The sequence below is a fragment of the Gadus morhua genome, chromosome 4, assembly GCF_902167405.1.
Source record: "Gadus morhua chromosome 4, gadMor3.0, whole genome shotgun sequence".
Lineage (NCBI taxonomy): Eukaryota > Metazoa > Chordata > Actinopteri > Gadiformes > Gadidae > Gadus > Gadus morhua.
In genome coordinates this window covers 2,948,419-2,963,516 of record NC_044051.1, presented here as the reverse complement: position 1 = coordinate 2,963,516, position 15,098 = coordinate 2,948,419, and the positions used below count along the sequence as shown (strand labels likewise).

The window sequence follows — 15,098 nt, the reverse complement described above, 5'->3', positions numbered from 1 at the left end:
GGTAGGGGTTAAAAAAAGTAAAATGCTCTATGGCTTTTACTTTTTCACTTCCTGCCCTGATCGATCTGCTCTGTTGGAATTGACGCGGTTCAGCAGCGGCTCGCGGCAAAAATAGAAATGCTACGGAATGATAGCGCTGCGGCGCGGCACGCCGCTCCTGGGACGCTGCTGAGACGTTCCGCAGCCGCGCCCGGTGGAAATGGTCTCATTGATTAGAGTGGAACCTATCTGCTGCGGTGACCGCGGCCAAGACGTGCCGCTGCCGTAAGGGCCCTTACATAGTCGACGCGAGCAACGCGCGTAAACGACGCGAGTGACGCGAGCGACGCGCTTCCTTTCATAGTCTACACAGCATACGCGAACGTCGCGGGCAATGCATGACATGCAATACACCACTCACGCCATGGTGGGCAGCAGAGTCACCGGTGTTTTCGCGGGTGACGTTCCAATGTGCTACGATTGGGTATGCGCACTGACCAATAAATGTATATACATTGGTCACTTGGAAGCATGACTTTTGATTCATTAGTTATCATGTTACAGAAGTTACCTAATTTGGTTTACGTCAAACTCATTAATTCACATCCATATAAAATGTTTATTATACAACGAGCTATTGCCTTGACAGATGAATTAATTATTTAAGTGTAGGCCTATAGCCAAAGCTATAGCGCATAATGTCCACAGAAATTATATGGTAGGCAACATTATTAGAGAAAAGGGGTTTATTTATCAAATACAGAAAATAGTCCCACCATACACGCACACCTTTTTCATTCACTACACACTCACGCTTTCAAATGTCATTCACTCAAAGAGGCTACTGAACTTATGTTTCACACAGAACATGAACACAAAACATTACGTAATTAATTCAAATAGGCTACACTAAAACAAATAAGGCCAGTAATAGAACGAATATTGGGTGACAAGAAGATCATTGAAATGGCTCACAATCCCGCATCAGCTGTTTGATGTCGCGCATCAAAATAGCACTTTGAACCTGTTCGCATAAATTGGCACAGATAATTAGTAAAAGAGACGTCAAGTCATTCTTATCACGTTCCCGCATCCTCTTATATGTTCTTCTGTATATATAGGCTATAGTAGTAAGAATGTACACTATTTGCAGTATCGCCCCCACCGACAACGCATGGTATTGCATGGATCGGCGCGTCGCGTATCAAAAATTTGGAGGACGCGTTTTGCTACGCTTCGACGCTTAATGGCGGCCGAAGCGTCGCGTCGCGTAGCCTTTTGGACGCGTAAGCGTAGCGATGCGTCGACTATGTAAGGGCCCTAAAGGCCTCCACACAACGGCGCCGCAGCGCAGCGTCGCGTATTTTACGCGCGTCAAAAGCACGCCCCTAGCACCAACAGGAGGCGGCGCGACGGCCGCGCTGCAGTATAAAATCAGGAAGTCACCTGTCAATCAACCGCGGCAAAGACACGAAACGCAATGGGTGAGTAGCCTATTGTAGCCTAGTTTATTTATTTTCCATCTTTTTGGCTGAATAATTGGAAAAATGTATAATCTGCGCAGTGAAAGTATGTTTTCAAGCATCAGATCAACTTAGTTTGTAGGGCACTTTATCGTTTTATTTACTGTCATTTCTTATTTATTTTATATTTTGCAATTATTCATCTACTGCATCAACAATCTCAATAACTGCAGGACCTTCTATTAGGCCTTTTTAGTATATAGTGCAGTCACCTTTTAAGGCCAATTGTTATTGTGTGTATTTATTGTATTGAGCTCCTGGATGGCTTTATTGATCCCCATTGGGACCAATACAGCATCTATCTATCTATCCATCTATATAGCCTTAACATAGCCACACATTTACATGTATGCAGCCAGTAGTTATCCATTTTAATTGAGCAAGCTCTTTTACATTTTATTGAGGTTTTTTTATTTCAACAGAACAAATAACTGTTGCCAGACAGAGGGGGGCTGCCCTTCTTCTCCTGCAAGGAGCAAGGAGAAGACGAAGGGTTTGGGTGCACCCCATCAATGAACGGAGACAAGAACAGGGGGTATGCCACAATCTGGTCCAGGAGCTCCGTGCAGATCCTGAGAGGCACGCCAATATTTAAATTCGCTACTAAGTGTGCAATGGCAGAACCATATGGTGCAGCCTATATGATGACCTATAATCTAGTTATTATCCCTCTCTGGTATACTCTTTTGCATATATATACTTTTTTTTTATCCCTCGGGATAAATACAGTGATGTTATTGCTGTGCTGGATTCAGTAGCCAGTGTATTTTATATGAGTGCTCGAGGCACTTAATGTTATTTTTCCTTAAATCCAGAGAGACAGTTAATACATGATCTGATACCAGAGAGACAGTTAATACATGACAATGCATTTTTGAGCTTTGCCTGTGTTTTCCTTTACTTATCTATTTTATTGTATGAGAATGTTTCTATGTGAAGCACTTTGAGTCTGCTTCATGTATTAAAAGTGCTATATGAATGAAGTTGCCTTGCCTTAAATAAAAAAATATATATTACAAGTAATCTGGTTTCTACCTACATGGTGTGGTTATATGTGACTTGATTTCGTCTATTTCCCATTATGGTTAATGGTTTGGGTACTTACTCCAACATTGTTGATTTCTCACCTGAAGATCCAATCTCCAGAGCTATGGCTCGCCAGGCAATGACCTTTTTGGAGTTGTCTTTGTAATGACGGGTACTTTGGTCATACAATTCGAAGTATTTTTCCACCTCGACGACCAGTCTCTCATCGTCCATTCTCGTAATTGTTTATCGCAAACGAAAGAGGGCGACATCCAGTGGTGAGGGGTAGATATGGAGGTGCCTACGGGACCCGGGATGTACAAACCAGCTTTTACAAAGCGCTTTTTCAGGGGCGGCGACGCTCGGGAATAGAACATTGTCTCGAAGAGTAGTTGGGCGGCGCGGCGCGGAACGCTGCCGCGCGGCTAGTCGGCGCCGGTGTGTGCTAGTAGGCCTACACCCGGAATAATGGGGGCAGACGCGACGCTGCGGCGCCGGTGTGTTGAGGCCTTTAACGTTGCCTACGCGTCCGGTGGAATCACCAGCTCCTTAACTACCCGCACCAACTGTCATCAACCTACTGATAAGATTCAAAGTTATTCATATTTATGATCTATCACGGATAAGAGTGGACTACAGTACCTTCGTCGTCTTCCTGCTGTGCTGAAGTGAGCCACACCAAACCGACTCATAACAAGGAAATGATGAACCAACCAGTTGGACCAGTTCCCCTCCCAGTTGATACTCCTCCCAGACTCTGCTTTTATGAGCTGCGTATTTAAGGTCACAGGGCGCTGTTGTCTCTGTTAACTTTGGACGAGAGGCAGGGTGTTTTTTCCTAGACGCAGATTCATAGACCCTCTCATTCTCAAGGAGGGGAAAGATGTGGAGATGCTTCCCGGACGTTTCTATTGCACTATTTAACTATTCATCATTCCACACAGAAGACCTCAAAGGGCTTCAAGCGTGTCTGATAAGATCAAGTTCACCATGCGGATATCATACCAACTGCTCCCTGTGCTGGTTAAACCGCTATGAAGGCAGGACCATATATAGACTTCCTCATGTGGTATGACATAACAATCAGATCTGGTTATCAATGGTTATCCCTGGTAATCACTTGCTTGCTACATCCTATATAATCCACACAACCAAACAGACACACACGCCTACAAACGCAGGCACAAACGCACAACCAGGTCACTATTCAGCGCATGAATTTGAGGAAAAAAGGGAAATGGCAATTATAAAAACATCAATAGTAGGCTATACAATTATTGCGTAGACTTCAATAAAATGAACACATGCCCTTCTCCAGCTAGAATTAATCATGTTGATATCGCTGCGTTGTCTCTGCCCCCCTTCCCCAGGAAGCGTCTAATCGCATTTACATCAAAATGAAACCGCCAATATGTGTAGGGTCTGGGAGGGTAAATTGGGGTGCTAGCTCAAGCCGGTAATTTACCTCGGGCAGTGCACGCGGACCATGCCGGGAAAAATTGGAATGGTGCTTTACTAAATGTTTTACTGCATATGCATCAGCTGATAATGCATCAAACAAAGTTAAAGTCCGGCGAGCATCATAGTTATTTCATTTAGTGTGTGTGTGTGTGTGGGGGGGGGGGGGATGAATCTCTTCTCCGGCGCAGCCATTTTGTTAAGAGCGTAATCACTGCTCTCTGGCTGTTTCCCAAAGTGAAGGCTGCAGCCTTGCTAGAACACTTCCTTGCTAGTCGCATCTTATGGAGATGATGCTAAAGTGCTCGTTTTTGTAGCGTTCAGAGTTTGGAACGACTTGCTAGTGTGGAAGTGCTTCCGCTTCTGCTTTTTAATATTGCGTGTTAAAGTGTTAAATATTTAAATGTTTTAATTGTTGAAATTATTATTGGCGACAGTAGTTTGTTTAAACATCATCTGCTTAAAACAAATCAATCCATGCAAAATATAGCCTACCATTACATTGCAAAAACGTTTGAAAGATATCGCACAGGTGATTTTTTTGCATTTACATGATTAATCTATAAAAAGCAACACGGCACAAAATATTTCTGAAACGTTCAAATAACTTCACTTGTGTAAAGCAATGTGTATTACTTGCTAAACGCATTTTTTTAATATCCCGCGCAGTGTGTGAACGCAAAGGATTGTGGGTATTTCGGCGAGTTGAGGATCCATCGATGCATCCATGAAAAACCTCGGAAATCTCCAAAATAAAGGATGCGAAAAAGGCGTGAATTTCCGATTGTTCTCCACATTGGAACAGTGCTTGTCTGCGTTCTATGATGTAGCGCCCTTTAAAGGGCGGCCGTTCAGCATGCTTCCTTCACATTTGGAAACAGCCTCGGTCTACTCTCAGAATCCGAAGGGAGGAAAGACAAATAGGGGGCGTGCCTCCGAGGAGTGTCGCAAGAAAGCTGGGAGATTTTCCGACTTCCGACTCGGAAGGCTGGCGTCCCAGGATTCAAGAACACAACATGAACCATCAGCTGTATACAGCATGGACCTATTAAAGGACAGCGGATTAAAAAATGGCGCCGATTAATTACTATGAAAACTGCTCAATGGCGCAGGGCAACATCAAGGAGAGATTTGCTTCCACATCATGGGAGCCAGCCACGCCCTAGTGCCTGATCGTGCCGGATGCAGAAATATTCTAGTTGTCTAGCATTGTTAGCATTGTAGCATCATAAGCAAGAGGTCTGTCTACACATCCCTCTGTGGCTTTCAGAGTTAACAAGTCACCACAGTGCCTAAAAACCATCAACGTCATTCATGTTAGGTAAAAGGAAAAACCTCGGACACAAGTTAACGGAGCCGTGCACTGAGCCCTCTCGGATGCCGGGCCGAAACAACATTTGTTTCTCTACGACTCCTTTCAGCTGCCCACCCCTCCTTCTCCTGCAAACAATAAATAAATAAAACGGCTAATAAAACGAGGTGGCGATTTGAAAAGAGAAAACTTAAATTTATTTAATTAGTACATGGCATAAAGATAATTATGAGCATTTGATTGTTATCCAGTCATTTTTTGCGGAGACACATTCCTGTTCCCCACTTGTTTTGGAGTGAACGGAGATATCTACATGGGCCCCTTGAATCGAGGGACCCGTCCACAGCCCGCTTAAACAGCTGCAATACCAGGCTTGGCCGCTGAGCACTGGTGGATTGCAGAAGTATGCACTGCTCCTGGGGGCCTGCATACAATAATAGGTCCATGGTAGTGTGGACGGTCCTGCCCACGTGGGTCATCCTGCCCATGTGGGTTGGGCGGTGACGTCACACGCACAGAGAAAAGCCCAGACCCCGGACAGTGGCTCTTGTCGTTTTTAAAGCGTCAAAGAATGCCAAGCTAATTTTATCATTCGTTTGTTTTATTGTATTCTGCAGGACGTTAAGTGTTGGTATTTAGTTTGCGGTTATCGAAACTAACGGTTGGACGCGGACCTGAATGACATCAAACTGGCTGTGCTGGGCAGCGAGGGAGTGGGGAAATCAGGTGAGGGAGTGGGGAAATCAGGTGAGGATGCGCCCTGGTGAGAGATCGGTGTACCGTGGAGGGACAGGTTGTTAGGGAACAGGGCGGCGAGGGTTCAGCGTCAGACAGGCAGGTAGTCGGGCAGGCAGCCTGAGGCAGGGGTTCGGCGACAGGTAGGCAGAGTGACGGACGGAGAACTAGGGAAGAGGGGAGAGGGTTATCAAGAGAACGGAAACACTGAACTGGGTCTAGAGAATGCTGGTAGGACCGATACGAACTGGGTAGTTGCAAACGACGAACTGGCGCCGGCTGGATGGAGATCCCCGGCTGAAGTAGGAAGTGGAGATAGATGATCGAAGACACGTGTGACGGAAGAATGAGGTACAGTGTCGTCAAGTGGCCACTAGAAGGGGGTGTTGGACTGCGTAGCAGGACGCGGCGTGACGCAGGTGTCCCGTGGACGGACAGTGCAGTGCACGCCTTATACATGACCCTCATATTAATAACCATATGCTTTTGGCTCCGCAGCCTTCATCGTTCTGTTCCTGACGCAGAGGTTCATCTGGGAGTACGCCTCGTTGACCGGTAAGACTTCTAACGTTTGGAGACTATTTATTTAGACCCCTATTAGAAGGCTTGCTTGTTTCTGACATAGGTGAATGCAAGTAAAACACATGTAATGGAATTGTGCATGTACTGTAGGATATCATTCATATGCTGAAGTGAGAAACGTAATTTGTATATTGATTTATGGGATACATAATAATTGTATTATTATGATTATTGCTATGTAGAATTCGACATCATTCAGTTAGTTAGTATGATGAATTTGTTATACTATTCCTACTGCATTAGAATATGTCACACCTTTCCTGAAACATTCCTGTGTCACGTATCATTCCTATCTCTGAAGGAAAGTAAATGAGTCATCAGTAGTTCAGTAGAGGGAAGTGAAAAGAAAATGGTGTGTCCCTGAGCCTTCAGCCTCCAACTGTGTCATCCTGTGATGGGCGAGGTCAGAGGTCAGAGGTCAGGAGAATCCCAAGGTTATGTGACGTGGGTCAAATCAACAATTGTATATCAATTAATTTTTTTATCTTTTTCGCCATATTCAATTTTTTTATGGAAACATTATACCATTGGTGCCAAAGACAAAAGTCTTATCCAATTGATTTTGGAGACCTTTGCATCGCTACTTTGACAGTTATTATTTTGATTATTATTATAACTACTACCACTAAAGCTTCAGCTGTGTGTCCCATGTGCAATAGAGCACATTTGTGTGCTTTCCAGAGGACGCCGGGAAATCGATTATTGATGACTGAAAGAAAAAAAGAAGTGAAATCGATTATCTTGAGTAAAGCGAGCTGCTTTTAACCGAATGGGTGCATGTTTACCAGCTGCACCTCATTCCACCACCACAATGTGATTATAATAATCTATTTTATAAACTATTATGTGATTATTTTATGCTACTGTAAATACACCAATCCTCCCGCTTTTTTATCTTTTTTTAATCATGACGTGATTTATGCATTTCTGATTAGGCTCTATGTTTTATACTGAATTTCGGATTTTTGTTCGTTTATCTGTTTTTTCTATGCTGCTATCTGTTACACTGGTCAAAAAATAACATTCCTACTGCCATTTATCAATAAAACTCAATTTTAAATGTTGTGAAATTCTGTTTTGTCATTCAAAAGTAGAATAAACTTTATTTGTGAAATTTCAGCTTTATTGCTTTGATTAAATAGCTTACATTGTGTATCGATTTTTGATTTGCATAGCATCCATGGTTAAATAAAAAGACTGAACAGGAGCTTCCAGAGAAGAATCTTAACTTTACATAAATTCAGTTGTGTTTCGACAATCGACAATTACAGTCCAATAGCATTTACGATAATGTTTGTTCAAAATGGATGCAATTTGTTGGCCATTTTGTGTGTTAAGCTTAAAATATAGCATTATATAATCTGAAATATTTCTGTTTATATGCCTACAAAATAAATTCAACCTAATTCAATTTGGTAAAATTTTCCTTCGGCCAACCGTTATAGAAAATACTAAAGTTAGACATGTAGCGAAAGAACAGAATCTACATCTGAGACGATCTGGTGGCGGGAAATGAAAGCACGTGACCGAGCCGTGGATGATCCGTCTGCTGGCGTCCGACAGCGCACACTGACGAAGGGCCGGCCGGATGCTGATGATGACATTTTAAATATTCAATGGAGCCTATATGGGGAGCGGCAGCGAGGCACATAGAGGCGAGGCACGCCAGATGGATGAAGGTCTATTTTAAAAAGAGACAACTGATGATTGGTCACTTGTTGGCTCCGGCGGCGACGCGCAGGCCAGTAGGCCGGTGTCCAAGACCACGTCGATCCATTATCCGCAAAAAGCACCGTTTGCGGATTGGGCGTCGTGTGCGTCTGTCGACTAATATTTCATGCGGTGGGTCATTGAATGGTCCTTATTCGTCCCTTTGCGCGCAGGCGGGAAGGTCACATGCATGCGGACACACATGCACACACACGCATCCGCATACCATAAAAAGTAAGAATATAACTGCAGTGACGTGAGATCGCCACAAGACGACGCAATGGTGCAAACTATTTTCCAAAGATGTTATTTATGCTATATATTTAATCAGTTTTCACACCCTTAACGCAGATAAATGCAAGTAAATATAATCTGCAAGCTTCCGTGAATATCGTATATGCACATTTAATAAATTAATATCACTATTTGATATTGTAATATTTACCTCAATTAAAAAAGTGCTTATGGTACTTTTGTCCCCATGTCTCCAAGCCCGGCCCACAGAGATTAGTCTTTTTTAACGAGATCAAACCTCTGTTAGTGAGTCAGCGGCATTGCTTTGTCTGTTGATAGATGCAGTGACTACGATGCCTCTGATGGGTTACGTTTAACCTCTGACCTCTAACTAGAGGAATCATTTCCAGAATACGTGTTGGCATGTTTAAAGGTAGGCTATATTATATCAAGCCTATTATGTATTCTGTTTGGGTTTTATTCTTTATTTCATAGTCCAAATCAAAGTTTGTGTGTGTGTGTGTGTGTGTGTGTGTGTGTGTGTGTGTGTGTGTGTGTGTGTGTGTGTGTGTGTGTGTGTGTGTGTGTGTGTGTGTGTGTGTGTGTGTTCCTACCTTCTTGACCCCTTGACCCTTTAGGTCAAATTTATCAAGTTTATCTCAAGGTTTTTGCGTAGCAACATTACGATTAATGCACCACCCTAGCTCGCCGCTAACAGTAAAGACGTATCGCTGGAGCTAACCATTACCCCGTGGCGGCGGGGGTCCCACTCCCGCTAACTCCCCCCGGACGGGGCATCAGAGAGGGCAGCCCCTGGCTCTCGGGGGTGGGGGGGGGGGGGATTAGCCTCAAGTACCCCTTAAACCCCCGGCAGGAACGGCACCGCGCTACCTGAAGCTAACACTACGTCAAACAGGCCTAATGAGGCAGGTGTGTGTGTGTGTGTGTGTGTGTGTGTGTGTGTGTGTGTGTGTGTGTGTGTGTGTGTGTGTGTGTGTGTGTGTGTGTGTTGGTCTGTGTGTTTGCGTGTGTGTTTGTTATTGCATGTGTGTGTGTGTGTGTGTGTGTGTGTGTGTGTGAGTTTGTGTGTGTGTCTGTGTTTGTGTGTCTGTATATGTGTGTTTGTGTGTCAGCCGGTTTGTGTGTCTGTGTGTGTGTGTTTGTGTGTGTGGGTGTGTTAGTTTGTGTGTGTGTGTTACTCTGTGTGTGTGTGCGCATGCGTGCGTTAGTCTGTGTGTGTGTGTGTGTGTGTGTTTGTTTGTGTGTTTCCAAAAATAACTGCCATTCAGACCGTCCACACAGGTCCTACTTTGGGTTCTATTAGGGAGCATAAGCAGCAGTTGTTGCACCTAAACTAGGAAGACGCGCTCTGTTTATTAACAGAGCTTTAACCCTCCCTTAGAACACACAAAGTGCATTCAAAGTGCACTCGATGGACCATCCTTATAAGACAACGATGACCTTAAGACTGATTCATAGATATCGGAAAGGTCAGCTGATTTAAGTAATTCACGGAGGAACTCGATTAGTGCAGAGTCTGTGGGACAGAGAGGGGATGGTTACTGAAGACACTTTAAACTGTAAATCCAGAGCTGAGTGGTCGATCAGCTCAAGTGGGACCGGTGGAAAAGGCTTTATCTAAAAGTAGAACTGATCCCCGAAAAAAAAGGCATCACTGTAAATATTTGAATAGAATAACCCTTGTCTCATGTTGACCATAGCCGTTTTTACCGTATCTTTTAAGGTCTTTATCAAGAGCTTCATGCTAACAATGACTAGCGGTGTGTTTGCCTTTTGTTACATCTCACCCGACAGGCCCCTTGCGATGTTGACATTCACAAAGCCTTATCTCTCCTATATCAAACTTCCATCGCGGCCAAAAGCTATTTCCGTGTTCCTTTTTCTTGGCAGAGAGACCGTCTTATATAACCAGTGTGTTTTACCTCCGCCGACTCCTCCTCCTTCCCGCCATTTGTTTCATCGTGTTTACGATTGTATAATCATAGAACACTTCCAGTGACCACGACCTCAGCTCCTAATCAGGGCACTGCCACGCCGTCCACAGGCGATGGCGTCAGGCCGGCAACCCTTCCGTCACAGCTGACCCAGACGCATCGCCTCAACGGGTTCTTACCCAGAATCCTCTCTGGTCCGCCGGAGGAGAACCTTGGACCGTAAACCTGTGGCGGTCTTTCTCCTTGTGGCCTCGAACCCAGAGCTGGTCTGGGTCAGCAGCACCCAGACCCCAAACACAAATACACACCCCTAGACCCCAAACACACACACCCCTAGACCCCAAACACACACCCCTAGACCCCAAACACACACCTCTAGACCCCAAACACACACCTCTAGACCCCAAACACACACCCCTAGACCCCAAACACACACCCCTAGACCCCAAACACACACCCCTAGACTCCAAACACACACCTCTAGACCCCAAACACACACCCCTAGACCCCAAACACACACCCCTCACCGAGGCAGAGCTCCACAGTGTGAACAGTTGAGGCTAAATATAGCAGGAATAACAATACATTATTACAAGGGATTTAAGGATGGCAGATTTACAACCAAAGCAAATGACAACACCAACATGTAAGAATGGGACTGATCCACTAATGAAGATATCTATTACAGTTGGTGAAAAGAATAGAGGAGTCATTTATTATGTGAGTTAGTTAGTTTATTAGCTGTCCCCTTAGCTGTTTCCTTCCGTCATTTCTCTTCTTCATTTCTCGTTATAGGCACATAAAGAACATGCATAAAATACATTTGACATTGAGGATGATGACAACAGACATACATTGGGATTGGGGTTATCTGACTGTAAACCTGTTATCAAGGGTTTTCCTCCATAAGAGGTCACTCGGCTTTTTCAGTTTTAATAAAGCAGTTTCCTTTGATAACGGCCATGAATGAAAGGGCTATATCTTTTTTCATATAAGGTTTTTCTTGTTCTGTATATTATGCAAGTTTTCATCATGATAGTTGGCCAATTCTAATGTCACAAATAAGAAATTAAAATGGGTTTTTAAGTGTATTTCTACAGTGGCCAGTTTATGACGTAGAGTGAGGTTACGACTAAATATAGCAGGATTGCGATTGTCAGGGTGTGAATGTGTGTATGAACCATTGTATGTCACTTCGGATAAAAGCGGCTGCTAAATCAAATGCTCTAAATGTAAATGTGAAGATCGGAGAAGGGACTCCCCCACGCTTTAAGTCCCTCCGTCCACGGTGGGGTGCGGGGGTGACCTGAGAGCTCGTTTGTTAAGCGGCTGTTTGACAGGCTGCTCCATGGAAGACTGCAGCCGAGCCCGCACTCACTGACACACACACACACACACACACACACACACACACACACACACACACACACACACACACACACACACACTCTCACCCACACTCACCCCCACATGAAGCCCAGGAGGAGAAAGGCCCATTCACAGCCTATTGTTTAAAATTGTACTATCTATCACAGATAGCGCAGTTTAAACAGTACCGCTATCCGGACATAAATACACTAACGTTAAGCAAGGCTGAGGCGACTATCTTCTAATGTTGTTCTCGTGCTTATGCCTTGAACAATACTCCCCAGGCATGCAGGTGGGGGCTGGCCACTGCTCAGAGATAGGTCTACTGTAGGTCTATCACCGTGTATAACGTACGGACACATTCAGCTAAAAACACCTCAAAGTCTCCATGAAGTCTGCCTTGACAACCATGAATCACCGTCGACTTGACAAAACCTGCTTTGAAACTTTCGTCTTCCAACCGAAGAATGTGGCGCTCGGTGGAACTCTTTTGCGGATTCTAATCGGACAAAGCAAAAGTGTGAAGCAGTATGAGTCAGGAACTCACACACACACACACACACAGGAACTGTGTGTGTGTGTGTGTGTGTGTGTGTGTGTGTGTGTGTGTGTGTGTGTGTGTGTGTGTGTGTGTGTGTGTGTTGGCGGACAGTGTGCTGGTGCTTTGGGGTTTGGAGCGTTCCTGTGATTGCTGTCAGAGCGATTGGCTCCTCTCTTTGGTCAACACATAGCTGTTATCTATGTTTGGCTGATCACAAACACATTTTCCACTCTGCTGAGATAATACACATGGTTCCTCTTCTGATTTCCTCCTTTATAGATTGCGTTCTCTGTTATTCACTGAGCAATGTTAGCATCTATCTAAGTGTGGAATCTGTGATGCAAAGATTAACCAAAACCTCCAAAACTTGTTGTCTTCTTGACTGTTTCAGTATAAATCTTTTCATTATTGTAAACCTGAGCTTTGAATGGTTTGACTTTCCATCAAGGTTTCATATTCAAAACATACAAATGTATATCCATATAATAAAAATATGATTTGTTACTGTCAAAATATGATCTCATCTGTGCATTCAGGTGTCTACCGTTTGTCTTTAATAAACCCCACAACACATTTGTATTTGCAAAAAAACTGGTTTTATTAGGCCTGTGTATGTTTTTGTGTTCACAATTATAAAACTATGCATTAAAATGCATCAACATACATTCACATCTACTTATTTTGATTTCATAGACCTACTGCATTAGTTACATTAATATCAATCCAGACAATAGATAATAAAATGTATTAGGATATAAGTCATATAACCCAATTGGGTGATTTTCTCTCCATCTTTTAGGTGAGTGGGTGCTGATTATACACTTTTTTTTTCAAATGAATTATAAACAAATGCTTGGTCATTTTCTTTTTTTCACATAAAGCCTAGAGACTGCCCTGTAGCCTGTATGTAGGAATTACAATTCACCGAAGGTATACCCTGTATCAATAATAATCAAACATATCAAAAAAATGACATGAAACGAAAAGCATGAAAAATCAATAAACAAAAACGATGTTCAAGTTATTTCTCAAATAAGAAAAGTAACAAAGCATATTTCCTTCATAATAAAAGTGATCAGTTTATAGGCTTTTTCAGGCATATGAATTGATCACTAGCATTATGAATATAAAACTGATATCAGAGCCATGCATTATGAAACTCTAAACGGCTGAAAACATACAAAATATTGTAGTATAAACATATTTCGATTCACTATCAATCAATATTTAAAATGCATTTGTCATTAGAAATATATTCTTTGTAAAACCTGAGTAGTTAACCTCATGGAAGATCTTAAGTCTCTTCCTTTCAGGGTTTATAGAGATCAACTTTCAGAAGCCCAAGAAAACCTTTGTATGTTTATATATACATGTGGATGTGCACGTGTGTTTGTGTGTGTGTATATGTGTTTATATATGCAATTGTGCGCTTGTCGGTTTTTATATATGTACGTGTGTGTTCATATATGCGTGTGTAGTGTTTGTGTGCTCGCTTGTTTGAATATGCATGTGTGTGTTTATATATGGGTGCTACTGTGTGTGTATATGTGAGTTTATATTTATATATACTAGGGCTGGACAAGTTAAAACATTAATTACGCGTTAACGCAATCTTATTTTAACACGATTAATACATTTTGACGCATTACAGTAAAGGGCCCAGAGGAAGGCTGAGCCTTAGAAGCTTTGAGACGTTTGGGGCCCCAGACCTTGGGACGGGGTGGGCCCTCTAACACAGCTACCCTGAGGGGGGGCAACAAGATCGGGGCAGTCCCCGGGGGGGGCGGTTGGGGGACGGTCATCCGGTGAAACACACAGGGAGATAACTTGATGACCACTATCTGAGAACACATAGACCCACCCGACCCGCTGAGCCGTAACACACATGTAACTCAGTCTGTACCCCCCCTCCGATCCTGACCAGGCCAGAGCAGCTCCTCTACAACCCAGCAGAGCTCACCTGAGGCCTCTCTATGCCCTCACTCATGATTCAAGGGGTTTGCCAGCTGAGTCGGAACAGGAGAGAAGTGAGTGAGACCAATTGGTAATTGGGCGTGGCGTTCTGAAGGCCAGTGGTCTCCAGGTGAATCAAAAATGTGATTTAGATTTTATATTTGTGTAAAAACAATGGAATAGTGCTTAGAGTTTAGCAGTCTGGAGTCTTCTGGTTGATACATGAGCTTCAAGTTTTCAGAATTGTGTGCATAGTTCCATTTATTGTGTGTTTACAATCGAGAAAAACTGTAAAACCTGGAACAACCAGTGAGCAGTGATTACCCCCCCTCACCCTCTGCCCTCCCCTCGAACCTAACCCCCCCTCCCCCTCAGCCCACTCACCCCCCCTCATCCTCACCTCACCCATTACCCTCAGCCCCCTCACCCCCCAGCCTCCCCCCGAACCTAACCTCATCCTCACCCCCCCTCAGCCCCCTCATCCTCACCCCCCCTCAGCCCCCTCACCCCCCAGCCTCCCCCCGAACCTAACCTCACCCTCAACCCCTCTCAGCCCCCTCACCCTTCCCCCCCCTCAGCCGCCACATCCTCACCCCCCCCCGCACACCTCAACCCCCCCCTCTCCCCTCCCCCAGCCCCCCTCAAGTGCGTGCATGTCTGTGTATGTGTCTGTGTGTGTGTGTGTGTGTGTGTGTGTGTGTGTGTGTGTGTGTGTGTGTGTG

At 44.1% G+C, this 15,098-nt stretch overlaps 2 protein-coding genes across 2 annotated transcripts in view; one reads left to right on the top strand and one right to left on the bottom strand.

Annotated features, from left to right (window-relative positions):
* Positions 1 to 7,734, top strand: part of arhgef39 (Rho guanine nucleotide exchange factor (GEF) 39) — a 75,750-nt gene extending 68,016 nt beyond the window's left edge. The window contains exon 12 of the mRNA XM_030353208.1: positions 6,971 to 7,734. Coding sequence (XP_030209068.1) covers positions 6,971 to 7,010 — 40 coding nt within the window. The 3' untranslated portion in view covers positions 7,011 to 7,734. The remainder of the gene's footprint in view (positions 1 to 6,970) is intronic.
* LOC115541487 (E3 ubiquitin/ISG15 ligase TRIM25-like) overlaps positions 1 to 15,098 on the bottom strand; it is a gene marked incomplete at its 3' end in the record, with an annotated part of 44,702 nt that overhangs the window by 3,925 nt on the left and 25,679 nt on the right. The window lies entirely within an intron of this gene.